General features: G+C 41.6%; 1 protein-coding gene across 1 annotated transcript; it reads right to left on the bottom strand.

The window, feature by feature from the left end:
• Positions 1-992: 992 nt before the first annotated feature.
• dnaja3b (DnaJ heat shock protein family (Hsp40) member A3b) lies at positions 993-20,766 on the bottom strand. The gene is made up of 12 exons (XM_060911370.1): positions 20,523-20,766; positions 12,722-12,858; positions 11,722-11,805; positions 7,362-7,559; positions 7,033-7,185; positions 6,789-6,936; positions 6,569-6,633; positions 6,264-6,392; positions 4,126-4,241; positions 3,872-3,969; positions 1,381-1,505; positions 993-1,291 (listed from the first exon to the last, which is right to left on the bottom strand). The coding sequence occupies exons 1-11, from the start codon at positions 20,722-20,724 to the stop codon at positions 1,393-1,395; spliced, it is 1,443 nt and encodes a 480-aa protein (XP_060767353.1). The 5' UTR covers positions 20,725-20,766; the 3' UTR covers positions 993-1,291; positions 1,381-1,392.
• Positions 20,767-22,684: the final 1,918 nt, after the last annotated feature.

Here is a 22,684-nt window from a genome sequence, read left to right as displayed (position 1 = left end):
TTGCCTGCGACCCTGTAGAAGGATAAAGCGGCTAGAGATAATGAGATGAGATGAGATATTCTCTCACACTTAAAATGTTAATATTTAGAGGTATACAAACTCATAAATGACTCATTAAATATAGCTAACCAATTATATCCCAATAAATGGCATACTAATAAATTATAATATTTATATTGTGTGGTTCATTTTTTATTAGCATTAACACTTCAATACGCCGATACGGTTTACAATATCACGCACGCTCAATGATAACTACTTTTATTTGCGGTCATTATCAGTCACGTCAAGTCAAGAAGAATTCATTCACAATTTTCTAAATCTCAACATGGATCTCAAATACAACAAATTATGAATAAGAAAAAAATTACTTACCACGTGCATAATGCATATCCTGGCCTGCCCACTTTCCTCACATAGTCCGATAAAAAGTCACCGTTTGCATCTTTCTCCTCCAGCCACGACCATTTGAACTTGTTCTTTACCTTTCCTTCTATGCTATGGATATCCGCCGACCTGTCAACTTGTTTGTACATTATTGCTGAATCGGTAAACATTTCAATAGAGAAGGCTCTTCAATTGTCTCGCTCAATAGAAAAGGTACACAAAAGAAAGACCGCGTTTTCTAAAGCACGATAAAATCTCGTTCACGACATGAGGTATGTATATAAGCATATAAAGGTCTCGTACACACCAGCAAGCATTGCGAGACTACAAAAATGGCGGCGCCCTGTCGCCGAACGTAAACAAGCTGCGTGATCGCAAAACCGAATTTCGATGAAACGGAACGCGAAAAATCCGAAAAATACATTTTTCCATTCAGAAAACCGGAGATTTTCAAGAGTTTTGTCAAATATCCGGATTTCCGAGTAAATCCGGAAGACTTTCATCTATATATACTGTACTGGACTGTTAAGAAAGACATCAGACTTTTTTAAATTTTCTTGACAGCTATATACAAGGTTTTGGAACATCCAAGAAAACAAGTTAGCTCCTGTTATCAAACAACTTTTATTCTTATATATTAGAAAAATACACATTAACCATGATAAGTTTACATTAAATTGTGTGATCACATTATTAAACCATTATTTCTGAGTTTCACGAACAGTTCATACTTCATGACACAGATTTCTTTTACAGAAGCCTCATCGGCTGAAGCTCTTGGCTTGTCAGGATTTTCATAAACACCTCTCATTCCTCCCTCTGTCTCTCTCTCGCTCTCTTCCTGAGATGAGTGGAGAGCTTCTGCGCATCTGAACTCTCTCAAAACAGCACAAAGGGCTCTCACCTAGACACAGTGGATAAGAGTAAGTGAGATGGTCAAAGTGGAGTTTATATCAAGACTGCGTTTGAGACACAACTGTGCAGAGTCCTGACCTGCTGCGCCCTTCAGGAGAACATCTTTTTGAGTCTGGAGAAAAATCCACCCTCCTCCTTCTCCGGCTGCTCCTCGTTACTTCTTGGGTCCACTTCGGATTCCTTTGCTGCATGCTGGGAGCTTGCTACACACACACACACACACACACACACACACACCTCTGTCTTTTTCAGTCCCACACATACAGTATACTTTAAGTCTGTCTAACATCACTGAAGAACTGGATGCAACTTAAGGCTGATATTTACAGAAAACGTGGGACTTCCATTACCAGACCCATTACATTAGCCCAGGGGTTTTCAAAGTGTGGGAGAGTCAGCCCCCCTTCGGAGAGCAAATAAACAACAGCGCCCCCCCCCTTACAACTTTTGTTGTTGCTATACTTAATGTTCCATTCGTGTTTTTAAAAAATGGTTGTTGTACACACTTTTTTTCTTTTTCACATTTTAAACATCTGTGCTTTTTAAAACATCTTGTTTTACACATTTTAAACATCTCATAGCATCGTTAGGCAGCTGGGCCATAGAAGGTTCACGCTGCATGCTGCACGCTACACGTTCACGTGAAGAACCGGACCCTGGGCCATTAAACTTCATGCTTGGATGTTCACGTGTTGCGTCTGTTCTACTTTGACCGAGTAACCAACAATATGGACTCTTCGGATGACGACGATTGCCTCATTCTGCTTTTACTGAGACAGAGGAAGAGAAAAAGGAACAGAATTTGGAGCCGAGAACACTTCCTTCTGAGAGAAACCCGTGGTGAATTTCACCGAACATTCTATAATCTGCTTGACAATCCCGATGAAGAACTATTTTTCAATTATACCATTCAATTATATTTTTTCTGAAGTTTTCCACTGAAAGCATAGAGTTATCTCCCTAGACCCGTTCTGATTGGCTGGCGCGGCGGTGACCGCATGCATTGACTGGAATTTCCATCTTCACGCCTAGAAAAAAAAGTGTGCATGTTCATTTCACGCTTCACGCGTGAAGTGTGCAGCGTGCAACGTGAACGCCGTTCTATGGCCCAGAGCAAGTCATGCTACGTTTGTCCACTTTTCTTTACACGCGTGTAGCGTGTAGTGTGCAGCATGCAGCGTGCAGCGTGAACCTTCTATGGCCCAGCTGCCTTAGCTAGCACCTCTTGGCAGACAACACACTGTGGCAGTGGAGCATCTTCAGATCCAGTCCATGAAAATCCAAACTTTAAATAATCGTGGTCATACTTCCTTCTTTTTCCAGTCCCCCAGGATTTCGCGGGCCTTTTTTGTGATTGTTGTGGGCTAAAATGTCTGATGTTGCGGGGGTTTTCCAAAAAAATTGCGATGAAAGTTGCGGTGTTTTTTAGGTTTTTGTTGCGATTCCATTGCGGGAGGAAGTGAAAGTTGCGAGAAATTGTTGCGATTTTCTCTTTTTGTGATTAAAATTGAGTGATATGTTAAATATTAAGTTATTACTGAAAAACTATTGATTAAAAAACAAAGAGAAATGGTCCTATAAACATCTTTACCAATATAAAAGATTACCAGAACTACAAAAATGCAGAAAAATCGGCTTTACTTATCCAAATGCACCTGTTGGCTCTAAAGTTAAAGTGCAGAGAACCTCACAGCACAACATGAAGTTACCTTAAAATATAATATAACTGCCTCAGCTTTCATGTAAGAAAAAAAACTATTAATACTAGTACTGTGTGCAGGCAGTCTCTCCTGAAGACTAAATTAAACAATAATTATAAACTAATAAAATAAATGGCTCAGGCTTCATAGAAGAAAAAAAAACAATTTGAACAGAATCTCACAGTATGATGCTGAAGCTGCCTAAACAATGGAAAATAAAATACCATTTTGACAAAAATGTTGGCATCCATTAATTTCTTGTATTAAGTAAAAAAAAATAAAGTGCACACAGTCCTTCACTGTAAACATAACACACTTTCAGTGTTGCCAGATACTGCTGATGTTTTCCAGTCCAAAATATGTTCAAAACCCGTCAAAATGCACTTGAAATCGTCTAATCTGGCAACACGACGTGCATGCTGCTTCTCTTGAACACACGGAAGTAAGGCGGAAGGTAGTTTGTCGACGTCACGTCAAGACAACGCCAACGATTGGTCAAATTTGCGGGAAAGTTGCGGTGATTGGATATAATTGCAACACCGCCCTGAATTTGCGGGGATTGGTTGAATTTGTGCTGAAGTTGCAAATCGCAACATCCTGGAGGCTCTGTTTTTTTTGCTTGGCCCAGACTTTGTCTCCTCACTCACTGTAAGCTTTAGGTACTAAAAATCGATCCATTTTGTCTCTCACGTTGCGCCCCCCCCTGAAGAACTCTGGCGCCCCCCGGGGGGGGCGCCCCACACTTTGAAAAGCCCTGCATTAGCCTCATTAGTTGAGTCGAAATTCAAAGAAGAAACTCTCTCAGCCAGGCAAGTACATTTGCGCAAAGGGAACATTGTTTGCATTCCATATTTTGCAAAGACATTCACCTGATGCTGATCGTGTCACTCCATTCACCGATCCGTCTACATCCGTCTCCAACTCAGCGTAGCTCAGGATCAGATCCCGCTGCTTCCGACTCAGCTTCCTTCCAAAAAAGAAGACATTTTAGTTTTTAGCTCCATTTTAGTTAGAAGTAAGCTCAAGAAAACTAATAGACATTCATACTTTTCAGATGCCACACATTGAGGCTGGCCATGATTGTGAATGCATGCGGGTGCGTGTGTGTATATATATCTCTTACTTGGGCACTTTGACCTTGATGTGAACGTAGTGGTCTCCGTAGCCATACCCATTCACTTGGGCAATTCCTTTCCCACCCAGACGGATCTTCTGGTCTGTCTGAATCCCAGGAGGGATCTGGAAAAAGTAGGTGTTTAAAAAATAAATAAATAAAAATTATTGAAGGAAAAAAACAACAAACAAAAAAACACACCACACAACCTGGTCAATGCAGCAATAAACGCAAAACAAAAATGAATACGTATTTATATTTACGTATACAGTGCCTTGCAAAAGTATTCATCCCCCTTGGTGTTTATCCTGTTTTGTTGCCTTACAAGCTGGAATTAAAATGGATTTTTGGAGGGTTAGCACCATTTGATTTACACAACATGCCTACAGCTTTAAAGGTGCACATTGTTTGATTGTGACACAAACAATAATTAAGATGAAAAAACAGAAATCTGGAGTGTGCATAAAGATCCCCCCCCCCCAAAAAAAAGTTAATACTTCGTAGAGCCACCTTTTGCTACAATTACAGCTGCAAGTCTCTTGGGGTATGTCTCTATTAGCTTAGCACATCTAGCCACTGGGATTTTTGCCCATTCCTCAAGGCAAAACTGCTCCAACTCCTTCAAGTTAGATGGGTTGCGTTGGTGGACAGCAATCTTCAAGTTTGCTACAGATTCTCAATTGGATTGAGGTCTGGGCTTTGATTAGGCCATTCCAAGACATTTAAATGTTTCCCTTTGAACCACTCCAGTGTAGCTTTAGCAGCATGTTTAGGGTCATTGTCTTGCTGGACCATGAACCTTCATCCCAGTCTCAAACAGGTTTTCCTCCAGAATTGCCCTGTATTTAGTGCCATCCATCTCCCCTTCAGTCTTGACCAGCTTTTCTATCCCTGCAGATGAAAAATATCCCCACAGCATGATGCTGCCACCACCATGCTTCACTGTAGGAATGGTGTTCTCAGGGTTTGCACCACACATGGCATTTCCCATGATGGACAAAAAGTTCAATTTTTATCTCATTTGACCAGAGAATCTTCTTCCATGTGTTTGGGGAGTCTGCCACACACTATTGGGCAAACTCCAAACGTGTTCTTTTTAAGCAATGACTTTTTTTCTGGCCACTCTTCTATAAAGCCCTGCTCTGTGGAGTGTACGGCTTAAAGTGGTCCTATGGACAGATCCTCCCATCTCCACTGTGGATCTTTGCAGCTCCTTCAGTGTCTTTGTTGTATCTCTGATTAATGCCCTCCTTGCCTGGTCTGAGAGTTTTGGTCGGTGCCCTTCTCTTGTCAGGTTTGTAGTGGTGCCATATTCTTTCCATTTTGCTATAATGGATTTAATGGTGCTCCCTGGGATATTCAAAGTTTGGGATATTTTTTTATAACCCAACCCTGATCTATACTTCTCCATAACTTTGTCTCTGACGTGTTTGGAGGCTCCTTGGTTTTCATGTTGCTTGCTTAGTAGTGTTGCAGAGTCAGGGTCCTTCCAGAACAAGTTGATTTATACAGACATCATGTGACACTGATTGCACACAGGTGGATCTTAAATCAACCAATTATGTGACTTATGAAGTTTATTGTTTGGACCAGCTCTTATTTAGGGGTTTCATACGAAAGGGGCTGAATACTTATGCACACTCCAGATTTCTGTTTTTTCATCTTAATTGTCTCACAATAAAAATAAAAACAAACAATATGCACCTTTAAAAGTGGCAGGCATGTTGTGTCAATCTAATGGTGCTAACCCTCTAAAAATCCATTTTAATTCCAACTTGGAATGCAACAAAACAGGACAAACACCAAGGGGGATGAATACTTTCGCAAGACACTGCAAGTACAAAACCTAGCTGGCTATTTAACTCAATACTCCCCTCTAGTGGCCATACAGGTCCGCGCACATACACAGAGACAGGAAGTTGAACACTACAGCCAGGTGTGTGTGAGAATATGCTGTATGCGCATCATCATTCAGATTTCAGTGTACATGTATACTCATTGTGGAGCAGGCGAAGAATATTCTGTCAAATTACATAATGTACACATTACTCATAACTGAATCATCTTGACTGGGAGCAAATGGACTGCTGGTGCTTGGAAGCTACGACAATAAAGCGCGTGCTTTAAAGAGTGTGAACACGTCTCACGGCGATGTCGACCATCCCGTAGAGGCCCTGAGCTCGAGCCGTTCCTCCCAGAATGGCCTGAGCCACGGAGATCATCATGTCAGAGTGGATATCGACCCCATCACGCCGAAACACTGGACTCCTTTGGACCTGAGACACGAATACCAACAAATAAAGCACAAATATTCAACATGATGCTCTAGTCTGACCAAACTTGGAATCAATCATCATGTATGCTGATGCTCAAAAAAACAAACGTATACGATAATGCAGTGTAGGATCATATAAATAAATAATGGTCAAAGCCATGCTGAAGGTCAACTCACTCTGAACGTGATGTAGATCTGCTTATTTCCTACAGACATCCTCACTGTCTGGCCGTCCTCCACTCCTTTTTAAAAATAAAAAAATAAAAAAAAGGAAGGAAGGAAGGAGTCTCCAGTGTCAGGACAGTTGACGTTCTGCTTTGCACTTCTTAACCCTTTTATTCAAATGTGAAATTAAAATACAGAAAGAAATAAACAACTCATTAGAAAGTAAACGGACCTGCAGGTACAGGTACCATGAGGGTCTTTTTTTGTTTGGTGAGGCCTGTTCCTCTGCACATCACACAGGGCGTGATGATGATTGAGCCCCGCCCACCGCAGCGCCGACACGTCGAGCGCATCATAAACGGGCCCGCGTTTGCCGACTCCTACACACACAGTTTTCAATCATGTCAAGAATAACACTGATGTTCTCATTCATTTGACTGAAGTCTCCGTGGAGACGGCTGCGCCGATGCCCTCACCATGCCGGTGCCGTTGCAGTAGTGGCAGCGTGTGACTTTAGTGCCCGGTTCGTGACCTTTACCATGGCAACGTGGACAGTCATCCTCTATGTTCACTGTGATCTCCTTGTTCACTCCTTTGGCTGCCTGGGTGAACGTCAGCTCCATGACGTACTACACACACACCATATCGAGAATGCCAAGTTATAACACTCAAATAATAGGCTTTTCTTTAAATTTTTTTTAATTAAATTTAAAAAAAAAAAAGCCGAATCCTATTCTAAAATCTCGTCTAAATAACACAGACGTGATAAACGTCCAGATGTGAGATTTCTGAAGCTGTAGCTGACCTCGAGCGGCTGTTCGAAAACGGAGCTGAAGTTTCCGAACCCTTGTGCTCCAGCAAATTCCCCGAAGATCTTCCTGAAAAGCTCCTCTGGGTCGATGGTGGTTCCGGCCTGCCAATACTGCTGTCCCGCCCCACTTGCGCTTGGCCCTGCTGAACCGTATGTATCGTACTGCTTTCTTTTCACTTCATCACTCAGAACCTGCTCTCTCACACACAGAATAAAAGCAGCACATGTTAATTCACTTAATTACCAAATATACACTCACTGGCCACTTTAATAGGAACTTGCTGTTGATCCTAAGATTCCTGTTCTTGGCTGCAGGAGTGGAACCCAATGTGTTCTTCTGCTGCTGCATGCTGAGATGCTTTTCTGCTCACTACGGTTATAAAGAGAGTGATTATACAAGTTGCTATATTCTTCCTGGCAGCTACAAGGCGTTTGTTTCCACCTACAGAACTGTCGCTCACTCCATGTTTTTTGCACCATTCTGTGTAAACTCGAGACTTGTTTGTGAAAACCCCCAGGAGACCAGCAGTCTCTGAAATACTCAAACTAGTCCCTTTGGCTCAAACCAACACCCATGCCACAGTGAAAAGAAATCACACTCTAGGGGTGTTCACACGGCAACTTTTACTCCGGTGTAGCACCGGGGCTGCCCTGGTAGAGCGTTCACACGGTACAAAGTTATACCAGTGTAGCCCCTGAAAGCTGCTTAAACCGGTGCAAATCTAACCCTGCTCGCGAGGTGGTTTAAGAAATTTACTCCGGAGTAAATGCTAGTTTGCGGGGCAGCACCGATATAAAATGGGACGTCTGAACGCTACAGGGGTAGACTCGCTACGCGTGAGGAGAGTTGATTACATACGGGCATTGCATAATTTGCATCCTGGTATTTTGCGCTTCCAAAATGGCGAATATCAACAACAGAACTGCGTGTCTTCCAGTGTTGCCAGATTGGGCGGTTTTAAGTGCATTTTGGCGGGTTTGAACATATTTTGGGCTGGAAAACGTCAGCAGTATCTGGCAACACTGGTGTCTTCATCGACGTTGTTTTCCCGGCGCTTGGTGATGCCATGACAACCGGGAAAAGGAAGTACATTTTCACGCATGCGCATATTTCATTTCCGCATTATTACTATCATATAGCACGGTCGCAAAAACTGCCGTGTGAACGCAAGTGGGGCTGCACCGGTGCTAACACGCTTCTCTCTAGTAAGCAGGTTGTGACGTGTGAACGCTCCACAAAATTTACACCGGTGTAAGATATATCGCAACAAAATACATCGGTGCAGCATCGACGCAAATATGTGCCGTGTGAACACCCCTTCTGAGACAGGTTTGTAGTATTCGAGTCCGACTCGTGCCCTAATTTTAAGCATTCGTGACTTGACTTGGACTTGAGCACTGACGACTCGGACTCGTAAATTGGATCGAGGACTCAGATTTTCTCTTTATTTTTTTGGTAATGTGCCATAATAATTTACATTAATTTTTATACTAATTTCGTGCAAGGGAATGCACATTCACCTGTTTATACGTCATGTTCAGGAACAAACTAACGTTAATGGCGCTAAAATGCTGGAGAGACGCCTCTAGGATTGTCCGCTTTGCTTATACAGACTTCTCGTTCAGTGGGAAAAAAAATGCACTGCTGTGTGTTCCATATGTAGAACTATCGAGGAGACGACCTCGAACTTCAATCGTCATTTGGCAAGACTCCATCCAGAGAAGGAAGTGACACGCTCTGTTCATTGCTCTATTAATAGTGGGCGGGGCTTGCTTAGAAAACAATGAACTAGCTAGTGTTAACCCTCTTTCATGTTATTTGCCCTGTTGATAGTGGGCAGGGCTTGCTGAGCAATGAACAAGCTTTTTATCTGTAGCCTGTTAACTAAGGCTACATCCACACGACAACGGCAACGAGATGTTATTTAAAAATATATCGCGTCCAAATGGGCAACAATCAGTAAAATATCAGGTCCATATGGCAACGCAACGCTTGCTGAAAATGATGCAATACACATGCCACACCTCTAGGGGCGCTGTAAGACGGTCCCTTCGGAGACACCAGAACAATAGAAGAAGTAACGACGCATGCGCATAAACTATTATGCGCGAGACTTCATATTAGCCACAAAGTCAGGAAAATCTGTTCGTAAAATTACATTATAATGACCAAATACAATGAAAAGTATTTTTCCAGTCTCACCTGTGAAAGGTAATCCCATGTGATCTCGTTTGGACAGAAAACCTGTTGGTACAGTTAAACGCAGCTAATCTTTATTCTCCGCTTTGACCTATCCAAAATGGCGACGAGGATGACGTATGATTCTACACGGAAGGCGGCGTCTTTAATGGTCCGGAATAAATTGAATGATACACGTTGATGGATTAATTTGTTGTTTCTCACCTGTGAAAGGTAATCCCATATGATCTCGTTTGGACGGTAAACCTGTTGGTACAGTTAAACGCAGCTAATCTTTATTCTCTGCTTTGACCTCTCCAATATGGCGGCGAGGATGACGTATGATTCTACGCGGAAGGCAGCGTCTTTAATGGTCCGGAATAAATTGGATTAATTTGCTCCTCTACGCCCTTTTTGAGGAATGTATTGTCGGACTTAAATCAACATCTGAAGAGGTGAGATCGCTCCTTTTTTCCCCTATTTTTGCTGGCGGGATTGCACCATTACACAAATATTCACAGTGAAAATATTTTGTAAGCGCGTTTCATGAACCAAGTTATAGGATTTGTTGACAACTCGCATCGCAATGAGAAGATCATTGGCACTACTGGTGTTAAGAATCAGACCATTTCATAAATGAATATTTTGCTGTAGAGCTGCAGTGTTTGTACAATTGCACGTTTTTGCTTCACTATTACTGTCACTATTCTGCTTCTTGCATTACTACTGTGAACTAACACTGAACATAATAATAATAATATCCAAGCTCGTGTTTCACTCTCACTAGTGCTCTGTAAGGCTTTTTCCTGGTGATATTCGTTACACTTCTACCCAGCGTGAAGCACTCACAGTCATGTGGTTGTGACGTCATCGTAAACAAATCCGTTCTACTCATCCAGACGACTTCACAACGGCAACGTTGCCAGATCTTTCCACTCTGGAACCTGTTCTCAAAAAGACTGTGTTTTGGGCACCCAAAACGCCGGTGCCGTGTGGACGCCAGGCCTAAACGATAAGCAATTGTATCGGAGTCACCTGAATCCGTTGCCGTGTGGACAGGGCCTAAAACGAGGCAGTCGAGCAGGAGCGTTAGGTGGGGTTTACATTAGACCGTATCAGCGGATCATCAGATTAACGTTTTTAAAACGATTAACATGCACACAGCAACACCAATACACGGATACGCTCGGCTCCGCAGGCATCCTGCGCTCCAAATCACTCCGCCCTGAACAGCGAGTGCCCTCTGGAGGGTGCGCACTCCGGCCTTGCGCAGCTCACAGAGCGCGCGAGTGAAGCGCACGAGCAGTGATTCGGGACTGAGCCGCTGTGTGTGTGATCCCAGTGCATATCACTTACCACTTGCAAGTGGAAGGATGGCAAGCCTAAAGACAATCATAACTACACAATGGGCAGTATTTGCATTAGTATTTGCAGTATTTTCATACTTTTATACTCTTTAACGAAAGGTGATACAAGGCGGAAGTCCGCGCCGTTTTTCAGCAGTCGTGTCACATGACCAACGCCAGCGAATCAGGAAGGTGGATGTCACAGTGACGTTGTCCAATGACGACGCCAGCTAGAGCTCAGCACAGCGTATCCGCGTATTCTCAATGTTTACACAGCACCGGACCAGACACGATCTGTATTGAATACGTGGATGCTGGCGGATTCCCGTTTCTCGGCGTTTTAATGTAAACGGACAGTGCATCCGCGAAGAAAACGAGACAGATACGGTCTAATGTAAACTTGGCCTTAGTCCAACACTGTAGCAGAGACGCTTTCGCATAAAGGCAGCAACAGCCACCGTCAAATGGTGCCGTTGGGGTCTTGTTCTCGGACTCGAAATTTTCTTTAATGACTTGGACTTGACTCGGACTCGAGGTTTAGTGACTCGACTAGAACACTGCTTTGAGATCACAATTTTTCCCGCTCTGATGTTTGAACATTGTGAACAGTAACTGAAGTTCTTGATTTGTATCTGCATGATTTGATGCATTGTGCTACTCTTAAGGGCTTGGCTGATTAAAACGGCATAAAAACAGCAGGCGGATAGGTGTTCTTAATAAAGTGGCCACAAGTGTATATTATATCTTTTGGGGGGGGGGGGACAAAAGCAACGTTCACATTTATGTTTACTTTAACAATGTATAAAATACCGAATGACATGAATCTGACCTCGTACGCTTCTGCTAGCTTGGCGAACTTCTCTTTAGCCTCCGGGTCGTCTGGGTTTGTATCAGGATGGTATTTCTTCGCCAGCTGCAGGAAAAATAAACGGCATTATTGCGCCACTGTAGCTACATGATAATACACTACCGTTCAAAAGTTTGGGGTCACCCAGACAATTTTGTGTTTTCCATGAAAAGTCACTTATTTTATTCACCACCATAAGTTGTAAAATGAATAGAAAATATAGTCAAGACATTTTTCTGGCCATTTTGAGCATTTAATCGACCCCACAAATGTGATGCTCCAGAAACTCAATCTGCTCAAAGGAAGGTCAGTTTTATAGCTTCTCTAAAGAGCTCAGCTGTTTTCAGCTGTGCTAACATGATTGTACAAGGGTTTTCTAATCATCCATTAGCCTTCTGAGGCAATGAGCAAACACATTGTACCATTAGAACACTGGAGTGAGAGTTGCTGGAAATGGGCCTCTATACACCTATGGAGATATTGCACCAAAAACCAGACATTTGCAGCTAGAATAGTCATTTACCACATTAGCAACGTATAGAGTGGATTTCTGATTAGTTTAAAGTGATCTTCGTTGAAAAGAACAGTGCTTTTCTTTCAAAAATAAGGACATTTCAAAGTGACCCCAAACTTTTGAACGGTAGTGTACTTTACACAACAAAAGGTACAAGTTTCCCAGCTCCAGATCACAGTTTTGTGTTGTCCCTGCATGTAGCTTTTGGTATTCATGCTGCGTTCTGCAGAAGCTGGTAACTCGGAATTTCTGACCTCCAACCAGGAAAAAGCGAAAAGATCCCTTCAACTTGGAATTTGTACTCAGAAAGTCTGAAGCATCATGAGCTACAGCAAGATGATACTGACCTGCCTGATATTTATCATCAACAGTGTCGTACTGCTTGGAATCCAAGGAGAAGTAGTGAGGAGTGGATAATCTCTACCATGTGTTCTGGAGCAGGAAAACCAGCCCCATTGTAATGCTGACCTGATAGTACGCTTTCTTGATCTCTTTCTGCGTGGCGGTGCGCGGGATTCCCAGCACACTGTAGAAATCCTGCTGCTCATGACACACTGAGCTGGTATGGAAGGTGTGCGAGCTGAAAATACTGAGCCTCTTCAACCCTGTAACACACACACAAGTAAAGAATGTCGATTAGCAAAAACAGAATCTCAACAGGTATTCAACAAACGACTCAAAAATAAATAAATAAATAAATAAATAAATAAATATACACACAATGACTTGCATAAGTATTCACCCCCTTGAACTTTTCCACATTTCACAAACCTGAAATTGACTTCCTTGTGATTGTTATGAATCTAAACAAAACCCAAGAATGTGAACATTGTTATAAACTACTGATTAACAGTTTCCAATCAATCAGACAGAGCTTCAGCAACTTTCCCAAGAAAATGGGCAAAAATACCAGGATCCAGATGTTTGAAGCAGTGTTGTAGTCGAGTCACTAAACCTCGAGTATGAGCCCAAGTCATTAAAAAAAATTTCGAGTTAAGTCAGAGACCAAGACGAGACTCTAACTGCACCATGTGACGGCGGCTGTTTTAGCACCATTAACATTAGTCTGTTCCTGAACATGGTGTATGAACAGGTGAAGGTGCTTCTCTTTGTCAGGGAGTGTGAAGTCTTCTGTCAGAGACGGTTGGGAGATGGATGTAAGTGCAGAAGGTGTGTTTATTAATACAAGTGAAGACGGTAAACAATCCAGAACGGCAGGCAAAATCATTAAACGGTGAAACAGGCGATAGGTCGAGTGAGGCACAAACAGGTTATCGTAGACTCAGCAGAATCAAAGCCGAGAAACAGGAAATCAGGGATCCAAACAAGGAAATAAGGCTCAGTAACATGTCAGCAACGCAAAGTACCGTATTTTCCGGACTATACGTCGCTCCGGAGTTTAAGTCGCATCAGCCAAAAAATGCATTATGAAGACGAAAAAAACATATATACGTCGCACCGGACTATAAGTCGCACTTTTTTGAAGGGTTATTCTATCCATAGAATCTGCATTGTTTATTTAATAAACGAACAGCTGAGCAGTGATAACGCGCCCTTTGCCCTGTAAGTAGCCTAGTCTGATTATTTTAAATATCTACTACTATCTTTAATACTATCACTATCGTTATTACTAATAGCCTATATTATTATTATAACTAATATTAGTAGCCTATTACTGATGCATTAATCAGTTTGCTTTTAGAATATTTTTACCGGTAGGGCTTATTATCGCCCCATGGCTCTTTCATCTGTGTTATTAAAGCTGTAGTCATCATCGAGGAGAGTCATTCTTCATTTTTGTCGAATTTTATTTCATTAAATCAGAGGTCAAGTAGGCTATAGGTATATCATCTCCAAAGACAACCGTCTAGTGAAAAAAAAAACAACAACCGCTTTTAAATCCCCTACTTAAATCCTTAAAAAGAGTAATTTAACTCATGTCTTGTGTGATCTGATCTCCAATGGTGAAATAAACCGGTTGTGATATGAGTAGTCTGTTATTTTAGAAGATAAATTTAATATATAATTTAATATATAGCCTAATAAAAATTAATATTTTATAATATATCACGACATATTACTGTCTGTAACTGTTCGTCACTAAAGCGTTTTCTAAGATCATAATGTCTGATATTATTATTTTTTTACACACACAATAAGCGCGTGTGCGTAAAGTTATAGTAAACCACCCCCCGCCTTTTTTTTTTTTTGAGTCGCCGGACCCACCCACCTCCTGCATTCCGGGACCTCCCACTTCACAAATTAAGCACTGCCTAAAATCACTACATAACTTATTTAAATAACTATAGGCCTATCATTAATAATAAAACACAGGTCAATCAAGTTTATCAAGCTGATGATTTCACTCCAAATCAGCAAATCCATTGAATTCCTCATCCTCTGTGTCGCTTCTGAACAACTCTGCCTCCAGCGGCAGATGAAGCGCCGTTTCCTCTTCTTCTGCGTGGCTGTCGTCAGACTCAACATCAGCTCCAGTTATTCCGCGGTGAAAAAAAAAAAAAAAAACGTATATACGTCGCACCGGAGTATAAGTCGCATGGCTAGCTGAACCATGAAAAAAAAGTGCGACTTATAGTCCGAAAAATACGGTAAGTGTGTTTTCACAGTTTTTATATTGCCGAGCTGATTGCACCTTAATCCTGTGCAGGTGCGAGTCATTTACGGCGTGCGCTAGAGTCCGCTTGGCGCGCGCGCTGTCCGGAGCGTGCCTGAGGGTCTATCTAAGGCCAAACAAAATAATATATGTGTTTCCGGTTACCTGACCAACCCTGTAAAAACACTGCGACCCTTCAACTGTTTATGACCACGATAAACAAACTATTTCTCGCGCCCGACCCTACCTGCTTGGCAGCCACCTGGCGAGTCAAACGAGAACCGCTAGGGCGTGTCATATAAACCACTCGGTACTTGCCAAAAGACACGAGGCCCGTCAGGAGTAAATTGACAACCAACACGCACCTCCCTCTACCCCAGCCCTTTCAAACCAGCACGGGCACAGCCTGGTAGGACGGTGCTTCGGCCAGTCATTCGCCACCGTGCAAGCGCTGCTCAGCGACTTCAGTTTTGATTTGATCCATGGCTCCAGACCACCTTTAAACATTTATAACTCGGACACAGAAGGTCGCAGCAAAGCCAAATTTCGTAGGCATTTCTAGACAGGGGTCACCGTTAGATGCAATCAAATACATAGCTGAACAATGCTGCGTATTCTTGCTAGTGTTACAATGATGATTATCTCAGATTTTTAAGTAGACAAACTGGCCACCCTTGTGTTCATGCCTCGAAGGGTCGGATGTAAATGACTGCTTGCACATGCGCAGTATATTTCATCGATTCTTCCGGGTGCCTATAAAATGGAGGTTCGCCTCGGAACAAAAAGCGACACAGTGGACAGAAATGTTTGCTTGTCAAATCAGCCTATTGCAATGCAAAAGATATTCACAACAATTAAAAATATTTCCAAATGAAGAACTATAGAGTAACTACAACATTGTTTCCTACAACAAATCACACCGTTCTGACATTCTGGGATCAGTTGCAAACGTTTAACGAGTATTTTGCAAAAAAAGTTTTCAAAGGAAACTTCTCACTTTTTCCTACCTACCCTAGAAAATTTGTCGTAAACTTTTGGGATAAACAAATTTTTTTCCCTACCTACCCTATTTTGAAAACCCAGGAAACAGGAAACGCTATTTTGTTTGGCCTAATGCACGTTCCAAGGCGCACAGGTGTAACACTCTTGCACGAAATTAGTACACAATTAATGTAGATATAAATATCTTATGCCAAATTATTATGGCATGTTACAAAAAAATAAAGAAAAAATCTGAGTCCTCGTCTCCAATTTACGAGTCCAAATGCAGTGAATACACAAATCAGAGTTCAAGTCCGAGTCATCGGTGTTCAAGTCCAAGTCGAGTCACAAGTCTGACTCGAGTCCGAGTCCTGGACTCGAGCACTACAAGCCTGGTCTGAAGCTGATCAGGCGTATTCCAGAAGACTTTCAGCTGCAATCTCAGACACGTATTGTTCTGTTGCGTACTGATCTGGGGCAGGTTTCCCGAAAGCTTCTTAAAAGGGATCCTCCAGCGGATTTATTCTCAAAACTTATTTTAAGTAAATGTAGTCGCAGATTTAAAAAAAAAAAAAAATCAAACTTTCATTTTCAGAGACCAAATAGTGTTTGAGAAAAATGAATTTTCTTTAAAATGTCAGGTAGCGGTCACTTGGAGCAACTCCGCTGTATATGTTCTCTGTTTACATCGTAGCTTTGCAAGTATTTTTACCAAATTTATCAGTTTTTAAATACGTATGCCTCATTGTGTAGCATATAAATGCCACAATGATGCTAAAAAGAAAACAAGCTGGAACTCGACTGCATTTCCACAGAGAAAATGCAAAGTGTGCTTATTTAGCTGTGGCAGAGGGTCACCGACGGAAACTGGATCAGACATGAGACCTCGTGCTGCAAAATATTTTTTACATGATCTACATGGTGCTGGGTACAGGGTTCTCACCAGGATTTTTTTTTTAGCGTAATGGGTTATGGCGAGGGAGCGTAGCGACCGAGCGGGGGGATGGTGCGGAGATTTTGAAAAATCATGCCCAAAATTGGCCATATTTGACGTTCCTGGAGGGGATAAATTGCATTTTTTATGTTGTATATCCTTGATGGAAAATTGTTACATCTTTGGATCTTGGCAATGTGTTACCTACTGTTGTATTTCACTGAACTACAAAGGGTGTTGTCAAAAGATATGTAAACTCAGACACAACCAAAGAGATAATGAATGTTTTATTGTATTAAGAAATTAAGAAATGCCTGAGCACATAAAAATAAAAAAAAAACAAATTGCATTTTCGCCCTGTCATATTGCTAAACCTGCTTACAAAGTAGACGTTTTCATTCATCAAAGGGCTTTGGGTTAAGTTTTCAAGCGTGATGGAAAACCTGTAGAAGTGGTGCACTTACATTTCTAACTGTGAAGAAAGAGCGAATGTCTCTTTTTTTGCGAGGGGGTCCGTCATCCATTGTCATTCACCGAAGTCCAGCTCAAGAGAAAGTTATCGCCAGGATCTCTCTCTCTCTCTCTCTCTCTCTCTCTCTCTCTCGGAACTGATTTCCAGGCATGGGTTTCCTAACAAACGTAGGCTGATTTTGACACCTTGAAAACTGCTCAAGTGCGCAGGAAAAAAAAAACTTTTGGCGATGGTGATGAACAACTGAAAACAACCGTTACGCTATATTAAAAATTTAGCGTAGCGGGGGGAAATTACCGTTGCGGTCTGAAATTTTAGCGTAGCGGGCCGCAACCATATAAAGCGCTGGCGAGAACCCTGGGGTAGATTAAGAAAGTGTGTGGCATAGTTTAAAACAGATTTTTGACCATGAAGTGTCGTGTCATGCTGCAAGTTGAGCCATTTTAAACTGAGATTTTACAGCACGCAGCCACACACACACTTTCCATAGGTCATGTAAAAAAGATTTTGCAGCGTGAGGTCTCAGATAATATACACAGCTGAGTTACTCCAAGCAACCGCTACCTGACGTCATCGCGTACATCAAGCCTATCTGGCATTTTAAAGAAAATTCATTTTTAATCGAACGCTATTTGGTCTCTGAAAATGAAAGCTTGATTTTTGAAACCTGCGACTACTCTTACTGAAAATAAGTTTGAGAATAAATCCGCTGGAAGATCCCTTTAAGGCTAAGAGCATCTTTAACTGCCGCTTAAGATCCATTCTTAAGCTAACATGGTTTTCCTGAACAACGTCGTAGCCAAAGTAGTACTTTAGTTCGCTCTTAACTTATGACGGACCTGGATCACTCTTTCACAACAAAGAGCGTCTCCTCACAGCCGAATGCACACAATGCGCATGCACCACCAAGGGACTCTCACGGTCAGTGGGCGGAGACTGGTGTTGAATCTGCTGCTGGTGTTCAATTATTTTTCCTTGTACGTTGAAAGTACACCGAGTTAATTATAAAATAAATATATGCAAATGTACACAGTTATTAAATATGAATAATACACATATGCAAAACATTACAAATATAATTATATAAGGATTTCATAATGTCCCAGTGATATCGCAAGATTGTAATAAAATTTAACGCCATTAGGTAAGTGATTCTCATTTAGTGTCATTGAGAAATTTCTGCGTCTCTAATATTGTACGTGAGCATATTTAAACTCGCTCTTTAGCCCTAAAGTGCAACTTTATCAAGAAACCTACCCCTGACCTGGAGGATGAATATTTATCTTCACATGGTGTTTAAATATGGGACATTCCATCGAATGGGTGCCATTTGCTTGTTGTACCACTCCCAAATTAAACTTAATTTGTTATATCTTTTCAACACTGATTATAACAACACACATATTTAACTATTCAAAATGTGTATTGGTCAACCTCAGGCTACGTTACAAGGTTTGGAAGTCAAAGATGGCTGCATTTTTTTTTTTTCAATCCTGTTACCAAAACTCTGAAAATAACAGGATTGAGTTTTTAGCCTAGGATTAGCTAATAGATGGAATTAAGCCACGTGGCGTCATCGCTAATAGCATGATCACACTTAGCACATTCTAGTGATTTACCAAAAATCTGTATTTTTAAAATAAACAAATATCATCTAAGAAATAATTTAAGTAACAGGACAGTATGTTGACATTGACCTTATCAGTCAAAGTTTTAAAAAAAATCATCAAATATACAGAAAAGTAAATGAGAAAACTAACTTTTGGTCTTCCCATGGCCTTCAGAAGACACAACTGATGTAACTTCCTGTTGCGCATGTGATTTATGGAATGTTCCAAATTTGTCAGATGGGGTAATATGTTTGGGTAACAGGACTGAGTGAAAACCCAGGGACATGACTAAAATGTGTATTTTAACTAAAGATATTGTGGATTTCTTATGAAAAAAAATATATTTAAACCATGGATAGGATATGGAGTCACACAACAGTGCAAAAGAAATACTGTTTCTGAAGGATGTTAATCATAATATTTCATCTCATCTCATCATCTCTAGCCGCTTTATCCTGTTCTACAGGGTCGCAGGCAAGCTGGAGCCTATCCCAGCTGACTACGGGCGAAAGGTGTTGTACACCCTGGGCAAGTCGCCAGGTCATCACAGGGCTGACACATAGACACAGACAACCATTCACACTCACATTCACACCTACGGTCAATTTAGAGTCACCAGTTAACCTAACCTGCATGTCTTTGGACTGTGGGGGAAACCGGAGCACCCGGAGGAAACCCACGCGGACAAGGGGAGAACATGCAAACTCCGCACAGAAGGGCCCTCGCCGGCCACGGGGCTCGAACCCGGACCTTCTTGCTGTGAGGTGACGGCGCTAACCACTACACCACCGTGCCGCCCCATAATATTTCATAGTTAAGTATAAAGTTAGAGTGCAGGGACAGGTAACACATGCTATTTTTCAGTGTTTTAGGTAGTTTTTATTAATCCTTACAATTATACATCTTAAATTTGAAATCAGGTCAATGTGCAGGACATTCTGCGTAATAAGGAAATGTATTTTAAAGTACATATAATATACATAATACATATAATATACATATAAATGTATTTTAAAGTACATATAATAAAGTGAACTTATACATATAATTTTCTAGGGACGGAAATGGCACCGATTCGGTGGAAGGGCTCATATACTGTGTAAATCCAATGGTACAACTTGAAATTAAGTCCACATAGTACATATTGTCAGGTTGTAACAGGACAATATGTACTATGTTCAAGGGGGTGAATACTTATGCCATGCACTGTACAATACCTTACTGCAACAGTATCAGGGAGATGAACTTAAAGCAATCAAAGATAAATGATAAACAATAACAAATGACTGGATTAAGTGTGAATTTAAACACTTTATAAGCCTCGATCCTGCAACCATGAGGAGGCTTGTAGCCTGTTTGCAGCATCATCCCTGCTTTCTAGACTTGAGGAAACCTTTTAAGAAATTATTATTTCGTAATAACGTCTTAAAAAGATTCATCTTTTCGAGCTAAAACCATTATGACGTCAGAAACATCCAAAAACACGACTCGTTTGATAGTTGCTCTAAGTTGATACTGTCGAAACCCAAATTGTTCCGATTTCAAAATCTAGTGCACTAGGATAGGGCGCGAAACGCCTTTACTGCCTACAAACACGAAGTGCACCTATGTAGTACGCGTTAATCCGTTTGGCATTCGGCCTGCACGTCATGCCTTACCTGCACACACACTCAATGTCACACAGTTTCCGTCTCTCCTTCGACTCGTATTCAGTCCAGAAATATAATAACGACACCACGTGAAAGTCAAACCAGAGACATTTTCATATCTACAGGAGGAGAAGTGTGTCCAAGACGTGTTGAGCCGGGGTAAAGATTTAAACACACAGCACGCAGAACGACTGAATGTAGAGGCGGCCATGTTTTTACCTTGCCGGCTGGCTACTGCGCATGCGCCAGAACAGAGCTTTGTTTCATTTGGGTTGTATCGCCACAAGATGGCGGTGTGCGCGTGCGCTGAGGATATAAGCAAGAATTTTACCGCCTGACTTAAAGACACACCTTATAGATATTTTAAGAACAAAATAATGTGTAACCATGTTTTATAAGCATTTAAATTACATAAAATCTGTGATAGATAAAGACAGCCAATCAGGGACTTGTTACAATTGCTGAACAGCCCCTGTTCATGATATAGTGCACTGTTTGGGTCATATTAATATTTATTTTTTCCATTTTACAAACATTTCTGAAAGCACAGATTGGCTCTGAGCCCTCAAGTTATGACATATTTAGTATCTAGTGCAGTATTTTGGGCGCCTGTCATTTTGTACTAGAGCGGCGGCTACGATTATCGACCCCTTAACGATCTTTTGGCCGTTGCAAAAGGAGAAAAGACTTCTCATCTCTTCTTCTTCTTCTTCAGTCAGGTTTATGTGGCGGTTGGCAAACGCAGTGCATTACCGCCATCTACAGGACTGGGGTGTGTACACTTGAATTAATTACTTGCACTACTCATAATGTGCTATGAAAGAGAGATGTAAATGAGGAGAGGGTGCGAGAGCCAGAGAGAGAGGGAGAAGGAAAAAAAAATTCCAACTGAATACCAGATAAATAATTGCATAATTAAACAAAAGTAGATCAAAGAAACAAATGACCAACTGCAAAACGTGAAAGCTGAAATCCCCTAGATGCGCTTAGATAGTTGACTTTCCCTGAGAAATGCTAATACTGCATCGGTGATGTATTTGGATCTAGGCTCAACTAGTAGATTTTCTAAAGACAGTGTCAGTTTAGATTTTTCCACAGCCTTTTTCAGTCCTTCTCTTTGCCTTGAATAATGCGTACATTTAAGTAAAACATGCTCTACATCTTCTGTCCCTCCACAGTGCTCACACAAACCAGTAAGATGTTTCTGAATCTTATTCAGCCCTGTGTGGCCTATCCTTAATCTGGAAAACCATACCTCTTCCTGTCTCCCAGCATAACCTGATTTACTGAATGTGACATGTCTATGTACCTTATATAGATGTCTTCCTCTCTTCTCTTCCTTCCATTCGGCTTGCCAAAGTTTACTCATGTTAGTGTAGATTAAAACCTTAACTTCTGGCCGGCTGAGGGGAATTACAAGTTGGACTTCAGTGTTTGTAGTAGCCTCCTTTGCTAGCCTATCTGCTGTCTCGTTGCCCTCCACTCCCCTATGAGCAGGGACCCACACAAACTGGACATGCAGGCCTTGTTGGGTTAGTACAAACAATATTTGATTGATCTCATTTAGTAAGTCCTGATGGCATGGTGAGGAACCATTTTCTATACACAATAAGGACAACACTGAGTCTGAACAGATCACAGGCTGAAGAGTCTTAAAATCCTCTATCCATTGGAGGGCAAGTATGATGGCTGACATTTCCACTGCAAGGATAGACAAATGGTCAGAGGTTCTCTTTTTAATTGAGATATTAAGGTCTGGTATGTGCACTGCTGCCCCCGTTCTGCCATCAAGATCTTTGGATGCATCTGTATAAATGATTGTATGGCCATAGAACGCATGCTGCAGATATTGGTCAACATCCCAATATATTCCATTATTTGCAATTTTATTTTTTGCTTCAAATATTACAGAGGGTATACCAAATAGCCATGGAGGGGTTCTGCTTAAAGGAACTGTGTCACAGCAAGAAACGGCACCAATTTCCAACTCATTCGCCCACTTGTTCCCTCCCCAACCAAAACTGTTGTTCTGCGATTTACCATATTCCCAACAATCCAGTAGCACCTGTTTTGTAGGGTGTGACTCTTCATGCCCCCGTAAAGTTGTCCAGTACGCCATACTGAGCTTAAGTCGCCTAAGGTGTAGGGGCATTTCCCCTGTTTCAATTTGT

This window comes from Neoarius graeffei, chromosome 27, assembly GCF_027579695.1.
Source record: "Neoarius graeffei isolate fNeoGra1 chromosome 27, fNeoGra1.pri, whole genome shotgun sequence".
Lineage (NCBI taxonomy): Eukaryota > Metazoa > Chordata > Actinopteri > Siluriformes > Ariidae > Neoarius > Neoarius graeffei.
This window is presented reverse-complemented; position numbering and strand designations above follow the sequence as displayed.

Coding starts and splice junctions, on each gene's coding strand:
- dnaja3b (XM_060911370.1), bottom strand. CDS start 20,724: ATGGCCGCCTCTACATTCAGTCGTTCTGCGTGCTGTGTGTTTAAATCT. Junction 3,970..4,125: donor ATCAAGGTCAAAGTGCCCAA/GTAAGAGATATA, acceptor CTTTTTTGGAAG/GAAGCTGAGTCGGAAGCAGC. Junction 1,506..3,871: donor AGTGACACGATCAGCATCAG/GTGAATGTCTTT, acceptor GTGTGTGTGTAG/CAAGCTCCCAGCATGCAGCA.